Source organism: Lynx canadensis, chromosome E2 (genome assembly GCF_007474595.2).
Source record: "Lynx canadensis isolate LIC74 chromosome E2, mLynCan4.pri.v2, whole genome shotgun sequence".
Taxonomy (NCBI): Eukaryota; Metazoa; Chordata; class Mammalia; order Carnivora; family Felidae; genus Lynx; species Lynx canadensis.
This window is the reverse complement of record NC_044317.1, coordinates 28,913,841-28,930,161: the sequence shown is the minus strand read 5'-3', so window position 1 is coordinate 28,930,161 and position 16,321 is coordinate 28,913,841. Positions and strand designations below refer to the sequence as shown.

The window sequence follows — 16,321 nt, the reverse complement described above, 5'->3', positions numbered from 1 at the left end:
AAGTTAAACTATCTATGACCCAGCAATTCCACTCCTAGTTACTAGGTAGTTACTTAAGAGAAATGAAAACCCACATCCACAAAAAGTCTCCTAGAAGAATGTTCATAGTGGCTTTAGTCATAAGAGCCCACCACTGGAAACGACCGAAAGATTCATCAGCATAATAATAGATAAACAGATTGTCATGCAGGCAATACACTGGAACCATATTCTGCAATAAAAAAAAATGAATTACTGATTTGAATTTCAAAACCCATTATGTTAACTGGGAGACGGTCGACGCATAAGAATGCATGATGTATGATTCATTTATATGACGTTCAAGAACAGACAAAACTAATCCATGGTGATGGAAATCCAGAATTGGTTGCCTAAAAGGGTAGGGATTCACTGGAAGAGGCCCAAGATGACTCTGGATGGTAGACATGTTCCGTGTCTTGATTGGTGTTGCAAGGGTACATGTTTATCAAACCTCACTGAATTATGTGCTTAAGATCCGTGCATTTTCCTCATATGTAATTTTGACTTCAAACATGCACACAGGCACACGGATAACTTGATAGAGATTGAATTGTATGTTAAATCATTTGATAGAAAAGTGGAACAATTTTGGTGTCTCTCATAAATTGTTTGATGATGCTCAGATTTCCATCAAGGGGCAATAGAGGCAGAAGGACTGCACGGTGTGACTAGTGTAATTGGCTAATAGAAGAAAGGTAATCTGGTATGCATAAGGGCCGTGTATTTAAAAGTCAAGATGGTATAGGATGAAGAGCAAGGGCTTTGTAACCACGCCGGGTTCAAACCCTGGTGCTGCTACTTGGTAACTGTGATCTTAAAGTAGCTTCACTTAGCTTCCTCTTTGCCATCCCTTCCTGGAGGTAAAACAACCTAAGGTCATAGGAATCAAATAGGTCACCACCTGCCAAGTGCTTAGAGTGCCTGCTTCCTAGTAAGCCCTCATGTGTTGTTGGTTATTTTTAGTTTTCATTCTTCTTCCTTATTTTTTTAATTGTTATTTGTACTTTTCCCTTCTCCATCTCCTTACTGTTATTAATTATAAAGGGCTGGCAGGTATAAAAATCATGCATTTACTCCTTTACACTCTAACACCTTCATTAACACTCTTCCTTCCACTCAGCTCTCAAAAAGCGATTTCCCCTCTCACCTTGCTAGCTTCTGCTTGTCTTTCTTTCCTTTTTTAAAGTTTATTATTTTGAGAGTGAGAGAGAGAGAGAGAGAGACAGAGAGAGAGAGTCCATGAGCTGGGAAAGGCAGAGAAAGAGGAAGAGAAAGAGAGAGAGGGAGAATCCAAGTAGGCTTTTGCACTGCCAGCACCGAGCCCGATGTGGGACTCAAACCCATGAACCGTGAGATCATGGCCTGAGCCAAACGAAGTCAAGACCCGGATGCTTAACTGACTGAGCCACCCGGGCACCCCTGTGCTTGTCTTTCGAGACCATTCAGCCTTCAACTCCTCCAGGAAGCTTTCCCTGACTGCTAAGTCAGATACTTTGTTTCTATCACCTTCCTTGATAAATAGATCAAGTTGTCATTATAGTACCTGGTTTTATTCACTGTTGCTTTTGCCAGATGTAGTTTCTTTTCCCTTGTGCTTAGATTTTCATGTCTGGTGCATGTTAATGTTCAGTTTATCCTTCAGTGAACACGTGAATAACACAAAACTTTCCTCTTACGTGTTTCAGTCTGATAGCTAGAACATTCCAATATTGTCCACTCATCTTTTTTTTTTTTAATCAATTTTCACTTTCAGATTTTCTTTCTTGGAATTATCCTGCTTCCAATCCGTGTCTTACTGGTTGCATTAATTATATTACTGGCATGGCCATTTGCTGCAATTTCAACAGCATGCTGTCCTGAAAAGCTGACCCATCCAATAACTGGTTGGAGGAGGTAAGAAATAATAATGTCTAAATGTTAGCTAAATCAAGATTAAAGAAGCAATTACCGTGGTTTAGTCATCAATCAGTAGTTTTATCTAATGTTGCCTACTCACTATTAACCATTTATTTTCTTTTTCTCAGACAAAACGGTTCTTAAATTCATCACATGTAGAAACTTTTACCCAAGCGCCTTATGATAATTTTCTGTTGAAGTTGTAATTTCCCAATATTAAAATATTGTTTTCCGAGTCATTGCCAAAAAGTGAGAGGTCCCTGATTCTGGGAAACCCAACTAGTATACTTGAAACCTTTACAGCTGAAAACTATGGGTCTTTCCTCTGCTGTCCCTCAGTCATGACATTTACTTTTGTCCCTCTGTAGTAAGTACATACTTTCTGCCGTGGTACAAGTAAGTGGATCAGCTATAGTGTATTTTTGAATATTTATCTATTCAGCAGGGTATTTGAGAATAAACTCATCACCAATTAATAGTTACTGGTAAAAGTTCACCCCCATTGGACAGAGCCAACTTGTTGCCGTAAGTATGTCCTGAGAGTGAAGGCTTGTAAGGTGGGCTCCTTGGAATAGAAAGCCATAGGTGAGGTGCAGGGCACCATTGAACTCTCTAAAATTGTCCACTTTGTTTAAAATTTGTATGCTACATAGGGTCTATTCCTTTCTTCCAAATCTCAAATGAGAATGTCCTCCAAAAATTTTGAAAATCACTGTTCTAGACACTTTTAAATAAATATGCAATTTACTCTTCAGTTCATGTTCTAGTGCATAATGTCAACATTCAGCACAAGACTGGTTTCCAGTGGAAGTGAATACAAGGCTGGCAGTGTCCCCAGAGAATAATACCACCTCAATCCTTGCAAATCATGATCCTTTGCTTTATGATTCAAGGCCGTGTGTCCCTAAAAAATACTTTAAGAGAGATTTTTTTCATGACTCGCCAATTCCTTTCAATTATCTCTTCGGTTTCTGTTGTTAACAGCTTATGAAGCCCTATCACGATGGAAGGAGTAGTCTAAGAATCCAGAAAACAGATTAAATAAGTGTTAGAAAAGAACGTTCCGGGGGCCTGGGTGGCTCGGTCTGTTGAGCACCAACTTCGATTCAGTTATGGTCTCGGTTTGTGAGTTCAAGCCCTATGTCGGGCTCTGTGCTGACAGCTCAGCCTGAGGCCTGCTTCAAATCCTCTCTCTCTCTCTCTCTGTCCCTCCCCCACTCATGCTGTCTCTCTGTCTCTCTCTCAAAAATAAAATAAATATTAAAAAAAATAAAGTTCCATTTTTTCCAATTAAGCAAGTATTTCTACTTCCTCTCAAACAGGTAACATTGAAATTAATTATGTAGCCCCAAACTTTTAGCCCTTTTAAAATCCTTTAAAAAAGTATTTAACAGCTCTGAATATGGGATATTTTAGAATGCGGTTGTCAAAATCTACACCACTTTAAATCAAAAATAAGTGTGGAAATTCGGTAAAGGGGTGAGCTTTTTATCCTTATGTAAAATAGACTCTGAACTCTAAACAGCAAGAAGGAGAGAGACGGTCATTTCCCTGTGCCCTCTGGAAAAGTACATTGGCTTTCTGTGTCTCACTTCTCCTTACTGTGGAATAAAAGTCAGAGAAACTTCCTCAGTGACTAGTTGCTTAATAGCCCCTCGCTGTATTGCTACAAGACTACTGAGAGAATTAGACAGGAAGTCTACTTTTTAAAGCTCTCATTGGAAGTATTACGGGAAAGACACAGGTTTTGTTTTTCATGAAAACTGCATGCCTCTTCACATACTCAGATATCCATCCTGTGTTTGCATTTCTAGGAATGTGTTTCTGTTTCCCAACTCAACTGGGCTTATCAAGGACAGGGACTGGATAGTCTTAGTCTTCTGTGTCCAGCAGAGGTCCTGGCACAGTTTGATGAATTAATTAGTCTTTAATAGCATAAATTCTTTTAAATTTTTTTAAAATGTTTGTTTATTTTTGAGAGAGACAGACAGAATGCGAGTGGGTTAGGGGCAGAGAGAGAGGGAGACACAGAAGCAGAAGCAGGCTCCAGGCTCTGAGCTGTCAGCACAGAGCCTGACGCGGGGCTGGAACCCATGAACCGTGAGATCATGACCTGAGCCGAAGTCGGACGCTCATCCGACTGAGCCACCCAGGCGCCCCTGACATAAATTCTTTTTAAAAAAGTAAGCAGTTAGATTTCTGAAATTGTGTAAGTGCATCTACGTTCCAGGAAAGCGAGATGGTGACTTTAGCTTTTAAAATTTTTGATGATATCTATAAGAGCTATAATGACATAAGTAATAAGGCTTTAAAAAATTATTCCTAAAATAACTGAGGACTGATGCAGCATCAGAGTTCTAAAAGTGTCTGGGGAGATAGCATCATTGTTACACAAATGTACATTCCCAAGGTCACTCCTGTGAAGAACAATACTGATTTGGATTTCTCAGTGGGGGACGTGTGTTGAAGATTCATTTTTATCCCTCTGTAGTCATAGAATCACGGAGCCACTTAGTAGCCATATGTCCTTGGGAAATTGTACTTCTCTGTGCCTCAGTTTTCTGATCTGCAAAATGAGGATGCTAAAAAATAAAATCCATTTCATACAATTGGGCTGAAGATTAAATAAATTAATAAATGTAAAGTATTTAGAATAGTACGTGGCAAAAAGAACCCCATGTAACTGTTAGCTATATTCTTCTTAGCTCATATTTAAAAAAAAATTTTTTTTTTTAACGTTTTATTTATTTTTGAGACAGAGAGAGACAGAGCATGAATGGGGGAGGGGCAGAGAGAGAGGGAGACACAGAATCTGAAACAGGCTCCAGGCTCTGAGCCATCAGCCCAGAGCCCGACGCGGGGCTCGAACTCACAGACCGCGAGATCGTGACCTGAGCTGAAGTCGGCCGCTTAACCGACTGAGCCACCCAGGCGCCCCTTAGCTCATATTTTAAAATGAAGTGTCCGACATGTTTGGGTTTTTGTATTGTGTTTTAGAGTAAAGCCCTGCTGTTAGTTGAGATTAACAAAGCTAATTGTGTCTTTTCTTTTTTTTTTTTTTTTTTAATATTTATTTCCAAAGGAAAATTACTCAACCAGTTTTGAAGTTTCTGGGTCATGCCATGTTCTTATCCATGGGATTCATGGTCACCGTGAAAGGAAAGGTGGCAAGTCCTGCGGAGGCACCAATTTTTGTCGCTGCCCCTCATTCAACATTCTTTGATGGAATTGCCTGTGTCGTAGCTGGGTTACCTTCCATGGTGTCTCGGAACGAGAACGCACAGGTCCCTCTGATTGGCAGTAAGTACTTGTAAGACAATATGGATATTTTCATGCTTGGGGTTCAAATTTGTAAAAAATCATATATAGTTTATCGGTAGGCTTTTTAAAAACTTTAAAATAATGAAACACTTCAAAGCGATTTATTCACTTTTTAAAAAATGTTTATTTGTTTTTGTGCGAGAGAGAGAGAGAGAAATACAGCAGGGGAGGGACAGAGAGAGGGCGACAGAGGATCCGAAGTGGGGTCTGTACTGAGAGCGGAGAGCCCAATGCGGGGCTCAAACTCACGAACGTCGAGATCGTGACCTGAAGCCAGATGCTTAACCGACTGAGCCACCCAGGTGCCCCTATTTTCTTACTTTTAATGAGGAACTATATTTTCAGAATGAGTTTGTGATAAAGTTTAGAGACTCCCCTACCTGTACCCTTATAATTCTTAATAAATTCATATCTTTATCAGGGTCCAGTGACTTCCTTTTGTTCTTATATAGCTAGAAAGACCGAGTTTCAAGTACCAAACATGCTTGATTTTCTGGAGGGAGAATTGAACCAAAGAACTGGTGAAAACACTGTGTTACGTGCTATTTCACGAATTTCTCTTGAGAGTATTAGGCTCACACTCACACAAAGTCTTTCCTCTTAACTCTGTTTTCTTATTATTGCCCCAGAATCTCCATGAGGGACCTGAAACTCTTTGAAAATTATGATGTAGAACAATAAGTACTTCCTGCCGTATAAAATAATGAAGCAAATGAAATGCTTATCCCACCAGGTGCTATGGTCTCTCCCTAGGGTGTGAGTCTCTAAGTGACTGGTCCCGGTTGCCCCAAGGTTATTGCAAGCCGCAAGTGGTGACAGAGTGGGTGTGGAGGTTGCCTGAGGTTGCCTTGGCGCTTTGGAGAAACAGTCGTGTCCTCAGCTTTGTCATTCAGCTCAGAAAAATTCTCTCTGTCTCTCTTTCCTTCGCTCATTCTTTTTTTTTTCCTCAGTGTAGCCGCAGTGCTTTGTATCATATGGCATTTTCCTGGAAAGCTGTTTAGCAATGGAATTTTGGCAAATTGAGGCTTATTTTGCATGCCTGAGGAAGCTACCTACTCAGAAGACTGTCGTGCTGAAAATTTTAGTAAAATTAATAATTGCCCCTTATTCGTATGTACTGTGAATTCACATAATCAGTTTTCTTTTTTTTTTTTCAAAATTTGTTTAGTGTTTATTTATTTTTGAGAGAGAGACAGAGAGACAGAGTGTGAGTGGGTAGGAGCAGAGAGAGAGGGAGACACATAATCCAAAGCAGGCTCCAGGCTCCGAGCTGTCAGCACAGAGCCCGATGCAGGGCTTGAACTCACGGACTGCGAGATCATGACCTGAGCCGAAGTCAGACGCTTAACTGACTGAGCCACCCAGGCGCCTCTGGAAGCTAAATTCTTATAAACTTTAAATTGGAGGGTTTTTTTTTAAAAAGTTCTCTTTGATTTGCTGTATTTTAATTTTACATAACACTTGTTTTATGATTCATACAGTATCATTGCTGTGATAGCTTTAGTCAAAAAAAAAAAAAAAAGACTCAGTTGTGACCTTTTGTTTGTTTTCAAGGACTTTTACGAGCTGTGCAGCCAGTGCTGGTGTCCCGTGTAGATCCAGATTCTCGAAAAAACACAATAAATGAAATAATAAGGCGAGCAACATCAGGAGGACAGTGGCCGCAGGTAAAACACAGGGGACGTTCATTTAGAATACTGTGAGTTTGTTTCTTGTTTGTGTACTTGGAAATCGTTTGGCTCCACAGATGGCAGTATCTGGGGACACCTATGCTAGGTGTCTTCAGCATAATAGAAGCAGAATAAATGAGTGAGTATTCAGAAGTCCTCTTCCCCAGGAGATATCCCGTGGGATTAAATGTATCATTCTTTCTTATTCTCCGGACTCTTTGAACCAATTTTTACTTTGTGTCATAAAAAAATACATTCTCTGAATTTATTTATAATCTTAAAGACAGCCTATCAAAGCTCAATTATAGTCAACAGTATGGTACGTTTATTGGGGGAAAAAAAAGGGATTATGATCTTAGTCTTATCCAAAGTATATTTAGACAGAGCTTTTCAGATCAAGGGGGATATAAGGAATCACCTATAGAACTTTTCCAGACTCTCCCATCTCACTACCTCCAACCCCTGGAATGCCTTTGGAAGGTAAGGGGAGGGGCAACAGTTACTGGATAATTCTGATAAGTATCGCTCTACCTTGGCCCTGTGATCTGGCCACCCATGATGATGCGTAGATGTTATAATACCAAGAGGAGTATCACCCACCAGGAGGTTTCAGAAACCCAGGGATGTGAGGAATGATTTAAAAAGTGGCCAGGAAGAAGTGACACTTGGAATAAGGGTTTGACTTTTCTCTTTGGATCCAACGACTATATCTAGGATTGTGGGCAAAAGTTAACAAATAGGTAAGATTTCAGCTCATCTCACCCACCTCAAGGAATTTTCTGTCCAGAGACAGAATGATCTGATCTGAAATCCTTTTCTAGAATTTTCAGGCACTGGCTAAGCAACAACTTGAGCGGGGGGAGGGGAGTGTTGTAGAAAGAATTCAAGCACTGGAAAGGCTATATGGCTTTTAATGCCCCTTCCAGATCTGAGATTTTATGATTTACTCTATATCCGTTCATTGTTAATGGAGTAGCTGTAGAATATCCGTTGAATGAGCCATGTTTGATAGTGTATCTTGTTGTAATAGGAAACCTGTTTTGTTTTTTGTTTTGTTTTGTTTTTAAATTGGGGGATGAAATTGCACACACTTAATTTTTATTTTATAAGTAGCCTGTCATTGTGGCACATTAGGCTGATTAAGTTTTCCCTTTCTAATTATTAAACGATACAAATACTAACTAAGTACACATACTAACTGCTGTGGGTGCAGGATTTTTCTTTTTTGTTATTTTATGTACTTGGCAATTTACTCGTTGCCAAATCCTGAAATCCTTAGCAAATCCAGCCTGTTCCATTAATGGGGAAACTAACTGTGCTCTGTGTCTTTCACTTGAAGAACACAAAGGCCTATGTTAAATGCTAAAAACACTTTCTCAAACAAGATACTAAACTGTATTCCATATGTCTACTAATTCAAGGGAGCATAAAGCATACTGCAAGTATTTCCTCCTTTTTGCTTCCTCCGTATATCCCTAAACTATGTGTTGTAGGAGTGAATATCATTTAACAGGGAAAACAGAAACAAGGAAGTAGGAACGATTTGGTTAAGGATGTATAGCAGTAGAGGAAAGAATCTAATGTGCTCTTTGACCAGGTCTCAGGGTCTATATCTTCTTTTAAGTTTATTTCAGATCATTAGCATCATCATTAAGAAACATTTGCTAAGTGTATTTTCTATTCAAAGCTTTAATCCGTTTTCTAATTACCTTAATGGTCAGATGACAGTTCTTTTAGAGGAAAACTGAATAATCTGATTCTAGTTTTCGGTAGAATCAAGTGTTAGCCTTTTATTTCATTTTCGTCTTCTAAGAATTGGCAGCTATTTGTGAAGTCGTAAGAAACTGAGTAAAGAGGTAACCGATTCATTAGACTGAAATATTAAATCTACGTATTCCTTTTCTCCCAAGATACTAGTTTTCCCAGAAGGTACTTGTACTAATCGTTCCTGTTTGATTACTTTTAAACCAGGTGAGATCAATTAAATTATGTACTATAACAAACTATGGAAGATTTCTCAAATGATTTGATACTAATACACAAAACAATCTGTTAGTTTGTTCTGGGCGTTTCTTTTTCGATGAAAAGTTTTTAACACAGTGAATCTGCAGAACTCCTTTACTTTCTCTTTTGGTATCACAACCCCTTCTTCCTTGGATAGTTGTGTGTGTGTGTGTGTGTGTGTGCATGCGCGTGTGTGTGTGCATGCACACGCACACACATGCACACACATATCCATGCACATGCAGAAACCACTGGCAGATTTTTCTTTTCCTTCAAGGCTACCGTCACAGACACCCCAGGTCCTGTGTTTTCTAATAGAAAACAAGTGATCATTGTAATGCCTTCAGATGCCTTCTACACTTCACTCTTTTTTTTTAATATTATAAAGTCATAGATTTCATAGCAATGTATAATTTCATACGTAATTTCATAGTAACTGATAATACTTTAACATGTGTTTGTATTGGCTGCTGGAATGCTCAGAGCCCAAGTTAGAACTCACTTCTAGCAAGTGGGGCTCGTTCTTGCTACAAGTATTTGCTTTGATTTAGATTTTCTTCTCCCCATTTTCTCTTTGTCTTGACTTTGCCGTTATTTTTATTTTTTTAATCCTGTTGTATAATAAGTATTTAGAAAATGAAAACACGTGGGGATGTAAATAAATCTTTTCAGTGACTTGGGCATAACATTTAATGTCTTGGTTTCCTAATTCTGAATTTTAGAACTCTCTCATTTTGGTAAAGCACTAGGGATTCTACCAACATTTCACAGTTTGTGTGTATTCTTAAAGCAGTAAAGTATATGTGTACCGTTTATTATTAATTCTCTTTATGGTAATCCTCATGTCATATATGAAGATGTAATGTCTCAATGTGGTTTTAGGGGCCTTCATTCCAGGGGTTCCCGTGCAGCCGATCCTCCTTAGGTACCCGAACAAGCTGGTAAGCATAGTGTTTGGCCGTGGGAAAACATCTCAGACATTCCGAACAGCACAAATCCTCCGGGACCCCTTTTAGAATTTGAAGAAAGCTCTGAATAGACAGAGGCTGGAAGCACATGGGTAGACCCCATTCCCCGTGCCACATTTCATTTCTAGAAGTTTGCCAAGAGAGGCACGTGTTTGTGGATACCAATATTACACGATGTCTCTGGTATTCCTAAGCTCCAGGAAGGCATTTCCCCAGTTTCTCCTCTGTTGTTACTGTGATGGTCCAATGAAGTCTCAGATTCAGGCCCTTATTGGCCTGGGTAGCAGGAAACGTGCATAGATTTGTGATTTGCACTGAGCCTACAAAGAGACTTTTCCTGATTCAGCGGTCATTACTGGAGGGATAGCTGGTGTCGCAGGATAAATCTGGGACTGGCTTGGGGTTTCATTACTGGCTCAGTACTTCCTAGCTGTGGGACTCTTGGCAAGTAACGTGAATAAGAAGATACATGAAAAGACGCTGTCATCCTATAGAAGGTGCACGGTTGGCTCAGGAAACAGGGACTTCCACTCCAGCTGGGCACACCGCTGTCTTCTGGATATTATTGTGCCACCGTTTTCCTAAAGAAAGGATTTTTGGAATCTGTTTTGTCTTGAGAGGAACTTTCTCTACTAGAGACTTTCCATGAACAAGCAGAATGTAATGATTCATTATCTATGTCACTTAAGATCAAGAGTTCTCGATCAATTCAACTTCCTTTCAGTGGCTGTCTTCTCACCTTTAGACATCCCCTAGTTAAAAAAAATTAATATCTATCAAGATTTACTTAATTGTACTTCTGCCTATTTGGCATTTATGTAAATCCTTTCATTATGTACTACTCTAATCTTTTCTCCCAAGCATGAACCCCTCCCTTTTTTTTTGAGAACTGATATATTCTGGGCTTTATAAGCAAATTAATTATCCAGATGTGTTCACATTAGGAGAAAAAATAGCTAAGCGTGCTCAGAATTCTATTAAGAACTAAAAGCAACTTAATTTCATGAAAAGATAGGTGGCTACGTATAGAAAACAGATTTTTGCCATGTAGAGATATAATCCAAGAATTCATAGAGCAATTTGCTGTCGTTTAATAGGCTTGTTTTACTTTTCAACGTACTGCTTTTAATTCAGCAGGGACGTATATGAGTACCAATATGAAAATAAGATTTTGATTTTATTGAGCTTTTATTTTTTCTCTGAACTAACAGTCTAAACACCTTTGTTATTGTAGGATACCGTGACGTGGACATGGCAGGGATATACATTGTAAGTTGCTTCTATTATTGGTTTATATAAATTTTGTTCAGGGAATAAAAAGAAAAGTTATTTATTCCTTTTTTTTTTTTTTTTAAAAAGCCTTGTTTTTGTAAAAGTAAAGATTTCTAATCAGATCCTAGAATCTTTTTTTTTAATTTTTTTTTTCAACGTTTATTTATTTTCGGGACAGAGAGAGACAGAGCATGAACGGGGGAGGGGCAGAGAGAGAGGGAGACACAGAATCGGAAACAGGCTCCAGGCTCCGAGCCGTCAGCCCGGAGCCCGACGCGGGGCTCGAACTCACGGACCGCGAGATCGTGACCTGGCTGAAGTCGGACGCTTAACCGACTGCGCCACCCAGGCGCCCCAGATCCTAGAATCTTGTAAAGGAGAAAGTCTGTAGAGAGCGTCACTATCTTTCCTGTTAGCCCCCAGCACCGGCCACGTGCAGAATTCTGGCAGTCTGCTGTGTTCTTGCGGGTCTCACGTGTGTAGCTACCAATCCTTAAGAAACAGTCCAGTGACCCAGTTTGTACCCTACTTAGCTTTAATCTTGTAGTTTTATTCCCACTGCAGATTTAGCATGTTATCTGGTGTCTCCATTGTTGTTTCACTATATCGGTTTAAGCAGTCCGGAGTCATTGCGTCATATGGCCTAAAATAGCTGTGATGTGTCTGATCTGAGCTGAGAAAATAGCTAAGCTTTCAGTTCCGTTCTTGGATTTTAAAAGCAGAGGGATCAGCAGTTTCTATAAACATTTAAGACAGGAGAGGAATACAGCTCGCCATTAAGCAAGCTGCGTTGAAACAGGCCTTTAAAAAGAACAGAGCATGTACAATCGTACCTTCTCTCAAGACGTTTTTGTCGAGATCCCCCTGGATAAGTCTGAGCTGGTTTATATTTGGTGAGAGCCATGTAAAATGCCTGGATGTGAGGACTTTGCCTGGGGCTTACCCAGCAATGCCTTTTGATACTATTACACAGAGAGTTTACATAACGTCGTTGATGCATAGACAACCACTTGGACCTATTTAAAAGGGAATCTTCATTCGCCTTCAAGTATCTTGTGACTTCCTTGCATACCTCTTAGATAATCCAAACAATGTATGAAAGTCAGATTTTTTTTTTATGGTGCATACCAATCTTCTCCATTTTGTATGTGTGAATTGCATCAAAATAATAAATTTAAATCAGAATAGGTAACTGATGGGCCATTCACATGTGTTAGTGTTTATTAACATGTGAAACATGTATGTTCCTATTACGCTTCAGTCCTTCATAGTTGAAGTTAAGTAAACGACACTCAAAATAAAGATCACAAATTGTAAAGACTATCTAGGTATTATGTGGTCTTTAACTCTTCAGGAAATCAGTTTATTTATTTGGCTAGAATACGTGTTTTGTGCCACTGTTGATCTTGGGTTCCTGGTTTTCAGCTTTTTATACGAGAGCAAGTGAGAAGAAACAAATAGTGTGAGAGTATTTTAGAAAAAGGAGTGCCTACAAACTGGATATAGTGTGTCTTTATAGTTCCTGAGTTGTGTCATCCTTAGGGCCCTGACAATTTAAGCGCCTTGCAGAGATAGTGACTTCAGATTCACAGTGCGCTCAGTATGTCTTTTTCAAACTTTTTCAGCAGTCCAGGTAGGAGTGAAGGTCAAGTAGAAGAAGGCCTTCTTGGAAGGGGGATCAGGATAGAAAATGGAGTGTTCTGGTTAAACCAGCCTTCTAACAAGTGTGACAAAGGGAAGAAGAAAATAGGAGAGAGAATTCAGAAAAGAGAGGAAAACACTTTTTGAGGAGTTAAAGATTTCTTAGGAGTGATAAACACAAAATCTTTAAAAGGCACAGCTTTGTTTTATCCAAATGCCACATTGTGCTTGGCCTGTGGTAACTCTCATTTCTGCCCGAATCTTCCAGTGGGCTTCATACCGTATTTCGCACTGAATCTGTTACTCTTAAGTCAGTTTTCTCAGTTGCTCCTGCTCCAAGGGCTAGTCTAGACTCAGATTCTAAGGAAGAGATTCTATACCGAGACAGACAGCCTAAGGGAGAGAGTTAATAAACTTGGGGAATACACTCAGAGAAAGGGCAGCTACGGAAAAGCCATTTTGTGTGGGTCTGAGAAGTGTTGTTTGGACAACACAGGTTCAATGAGATCTTATGCCTGGTTTGTTTCATTTTCCTTCCTTCCTTCCTTCCTTCCTTCCTTCCTTCCTTCCTTCCTTCCTTCCAGCATTCAGAATTTTCAGAACAGATTTGTCTGTGTGAATCACCAAATTCAAAAGTTCAATTTAAATAACTCAGGGACAATTTACTTTATAGTAGACGATGTGGATTGATTTTATTTGCTTGGCGTTAATAGTAAAAGTTTTTTTCCTCTCAGATGCGAAGTTTGACAACCAATACTTAACAACTTATAATTATATACAGAATTGGTACATCTATTTCTTCAATTCCTTCTTTTAACCAAGTTCCTTGTTTAAATTTCTAAATTTCTTATCTTAAGTAAGCCCCTTTAAATAACTTTTATAGCTAAATCATATTTTAGTTTCTTAAACACAAAAAAAGGTTGGTTGATTTCTTTCATGTAGTATAATCCACTCTGCCAGATTTTTGGGTCATCTGTCTAAATGAGGTGAAATAAAAATCCCATAGAAATCCTATCCAGAGAATCTAAATATATATTAGAAAGGTACATAGAAACAACTATTTCAGAAATTATCTTTGAGAGGGTTGGCTTTAACCACTTTAAAGAAAGCCTTTATCTGGTTTTACAATGAAATTTGAAATATTTCAGAAAATTTCTCCTTAAATAAAATATTGATTATTAATTGGGACAATTATGATATAGTTTCTGCTTTTAGGGAAAGGCCCACTGTTTTTTGTTTTTTGTTTTTTTTTCTTTTAATATCAGAGAAAAGTTTCGAAATGTAATGTTTACTTCAGGAGTTTTCCTATAATAAGCACATTTATGTACCTTAAAATGTGGCCTTGGTAGTTTCTCTAGGCTCGTAGGCCTACAAGCCTGAGTTGTCAGGGAGACTTCACATTTGGGGTTTAGTCTGCCGAGCTGCAGCTCTGACTCACAAGTACATATTTGGTGTTGTACTTGGTGATTTAACTTTGGAATATCAAGAATACTTGCTTAAGCCCAAGGAGTGTTACAGCTGCCGTGTGGCATTCATAAGCACAAAATATCTATATGAAGGATGACGTGGCAGTGTTTGCCTATAAAGAAAGGATCGTTGGGTGATATAGATGATACTTGTATTACCATATAAAGATGGCCTGTTCTTTTTTCTCCTCAGCATTCAGCTCTGTATGCTCACTTTCTGCCAGCTCTTCACAAAGGTGGAAGTTGAGGTAAGTCATTCAAAAACAGTCTTGGAACTGGAGATTTGGCCTTTCCTTTTCTTTTGCACTTCTAGTCTCGAGAGCCCCACCGTACAAAGGTTGGCAGTTAAATCCGCCATCTTTAAAACAGGCGCTGGTCTTTTACAAACTGTCCACCTGGCTGTCAGATCCAGCCCTTGGAATCCTATCAGGAAAAACCTCTGGCTTCTGGGAACTTTCATAGGCGACCACCCTGGCTGACCAGATTTGCATAACTGGTTTCTATCATCTTCCTTTCAATGCTGACCTCTGCCCGGTTGAACGGTATGGTGTGCTTCACATCTTGACAAAAGGAGCTACATACAGTAGCCGATGGAGCCCCACAGCTCCTGGAAGAGTACGTTCTGTCAGGGCGGAGAGGTGCTACTTGGACTCTGGGGAGAGGCACAGACGTCGGAAGCCCTCACTTTGGACTCACTCTGCACCTGGAAAGCCTGAGGAAATCCTCTCTGGGAGGCAGCGCATGTCAGCATTCTTTTGGTCTGGTTTGGCCGTCTTTGGGTTTGAGTTGCAGAGACAGGCAGGGAGTGCGGGAGCGATTAGATGGTTCTGAAAATCCTGGCCAGATTTTTAAGACTCTGAACGATGGTTCCAGAACCGTTCTTAGATGCTAGCAATGATGAGGAATGGACTCATAAATGCAGAGTCAGTAGAGTTGGCTCTAGTGATACCCTCAGGGAGCCTCTGAAGAGAGAAGGGTCCGAAGAGCGAGTCAGGCTCTTGCCTTCATTTTCCAGTTGCATCCGTAGATTGTGCAATGAGAACTCTAAGTTTGCATATGTTAATTCGGAGTCCTGAGTGGGGGCCCATGCTCCCAGTGACAGGACATGGAATTTAAGTCACAAGAATACTGGTTTTTTGTTGTTGTATAGCTTAGTCATTTAGCCACATAGAGGTCAGAAATACCAAATGATGTAGGGGGCAAATTACATTTTGAAATGAGTTTCACTTTGGTGAAATTTTTCTGGAGACTTACAGGTTGTCTGCTTGCCAGGAAACGATCTATTTATTAATTGTATGCCACACTTCCCCCCCTTTAAAACCAGTTCAATCTCTCTCAATGTGATCAAAAAACACTACTTCTTAGAATATACTTAGATGTTTCTAGAGAAAAACAGTAATCTGTACCCTAATAAGTTTGAGAAATACCAGTGTAAATAAAATCAATCAGATTTCTTTTTCTCAAGACCTGTCAGTGCCTTTGAGATGGTGTGACCACCATATCCCTTTTTCTCTGGATACCTCCTGGAAGTGGTGTTCCATAGGATATATTTTGGGAAGCCCTGTCAGGAAGAAATATTATATTATTTCTAAGTACTCCAAGCGTGCTCTTCCATCTTTCGTAGCTGTGCAGATAGACTAGCTCTGTTTGCTTTCTCTAAAAAAAGGAAGGAAGGAAGGAAGGAAGGAAGGAAGGAAGGAAGGAAGGAAGGAAGGAAGGAAAGGAGGGAGGGAGGGAGGGAGGGAGGAAGGAAGGAAAACTTATACTTAAAACACCCACCCTGTCTTCTCTGCAAAATTGGAAGATATTGTTTATATAATATATATGCTGCCCCTTCCTCTAAATTTACCCTTCCCCAGCTAAAACAAGATCTAACCACAGATGTGGAAACGCACCTAGAACTGTCTAGCACATGTCTCAGTGGTCAAACTATTACAACAGAGGTATGCAAAGGCCTCATTTTTTTGTCCTGACCATTATTACCACATTTCCTTTCTGTGTCATGGCCTTTTTTCCTTTTCTATCATTCTTTCTTCCTTTCTTCTTCTCCTTTCTTCTTTTA

General features: G+C 39.6%; 1 protein-coding gene across 2 annotated transcripts in view; it reads left to right on the top strand.

Moving 5' to 3' along the window:
- LPCAT2 (lysophosphatidylcholine acyltransferase 2) overlaps positions 1–16,321 on the top strand; it is a 70,973-nt gene that overhangs the window by 12,074 nt on the left and 42,578 nt on the right. The window contains exons 2-8 of one of the 2 annotated variants that reach the window (XM_030299267.1): positions 1,775–1,914; positions 5,000–5,217; positions 6,793–6,905; positions 8,819–8,879; positions 9,795–9,853; positions 11,115–11,149; positions 14,453–14,507. In XM_030299267.1, coding sequence (XP_030155127.1) covers positions 1,775–1,914; positions 5,000–5,217; positions 6,793–6,905; positions 8,819–8,879; positions 9,795–9,853; positions 11,115–11,149; positions 14,453–14,507 — 681 coding nt within the window. The remainder of the gene's footprint in view (positions 1–1,774; positions 1,915–4,999; positions 5,218–6,792; positions 6,906–8,818; positions 8,880–9,794; positions 9,854–11,114; positions 11,150–14,452; positions 14,508–16,321) is intronic. The other variant, XM_030299268.1, reaches the window with a different exon arrangement.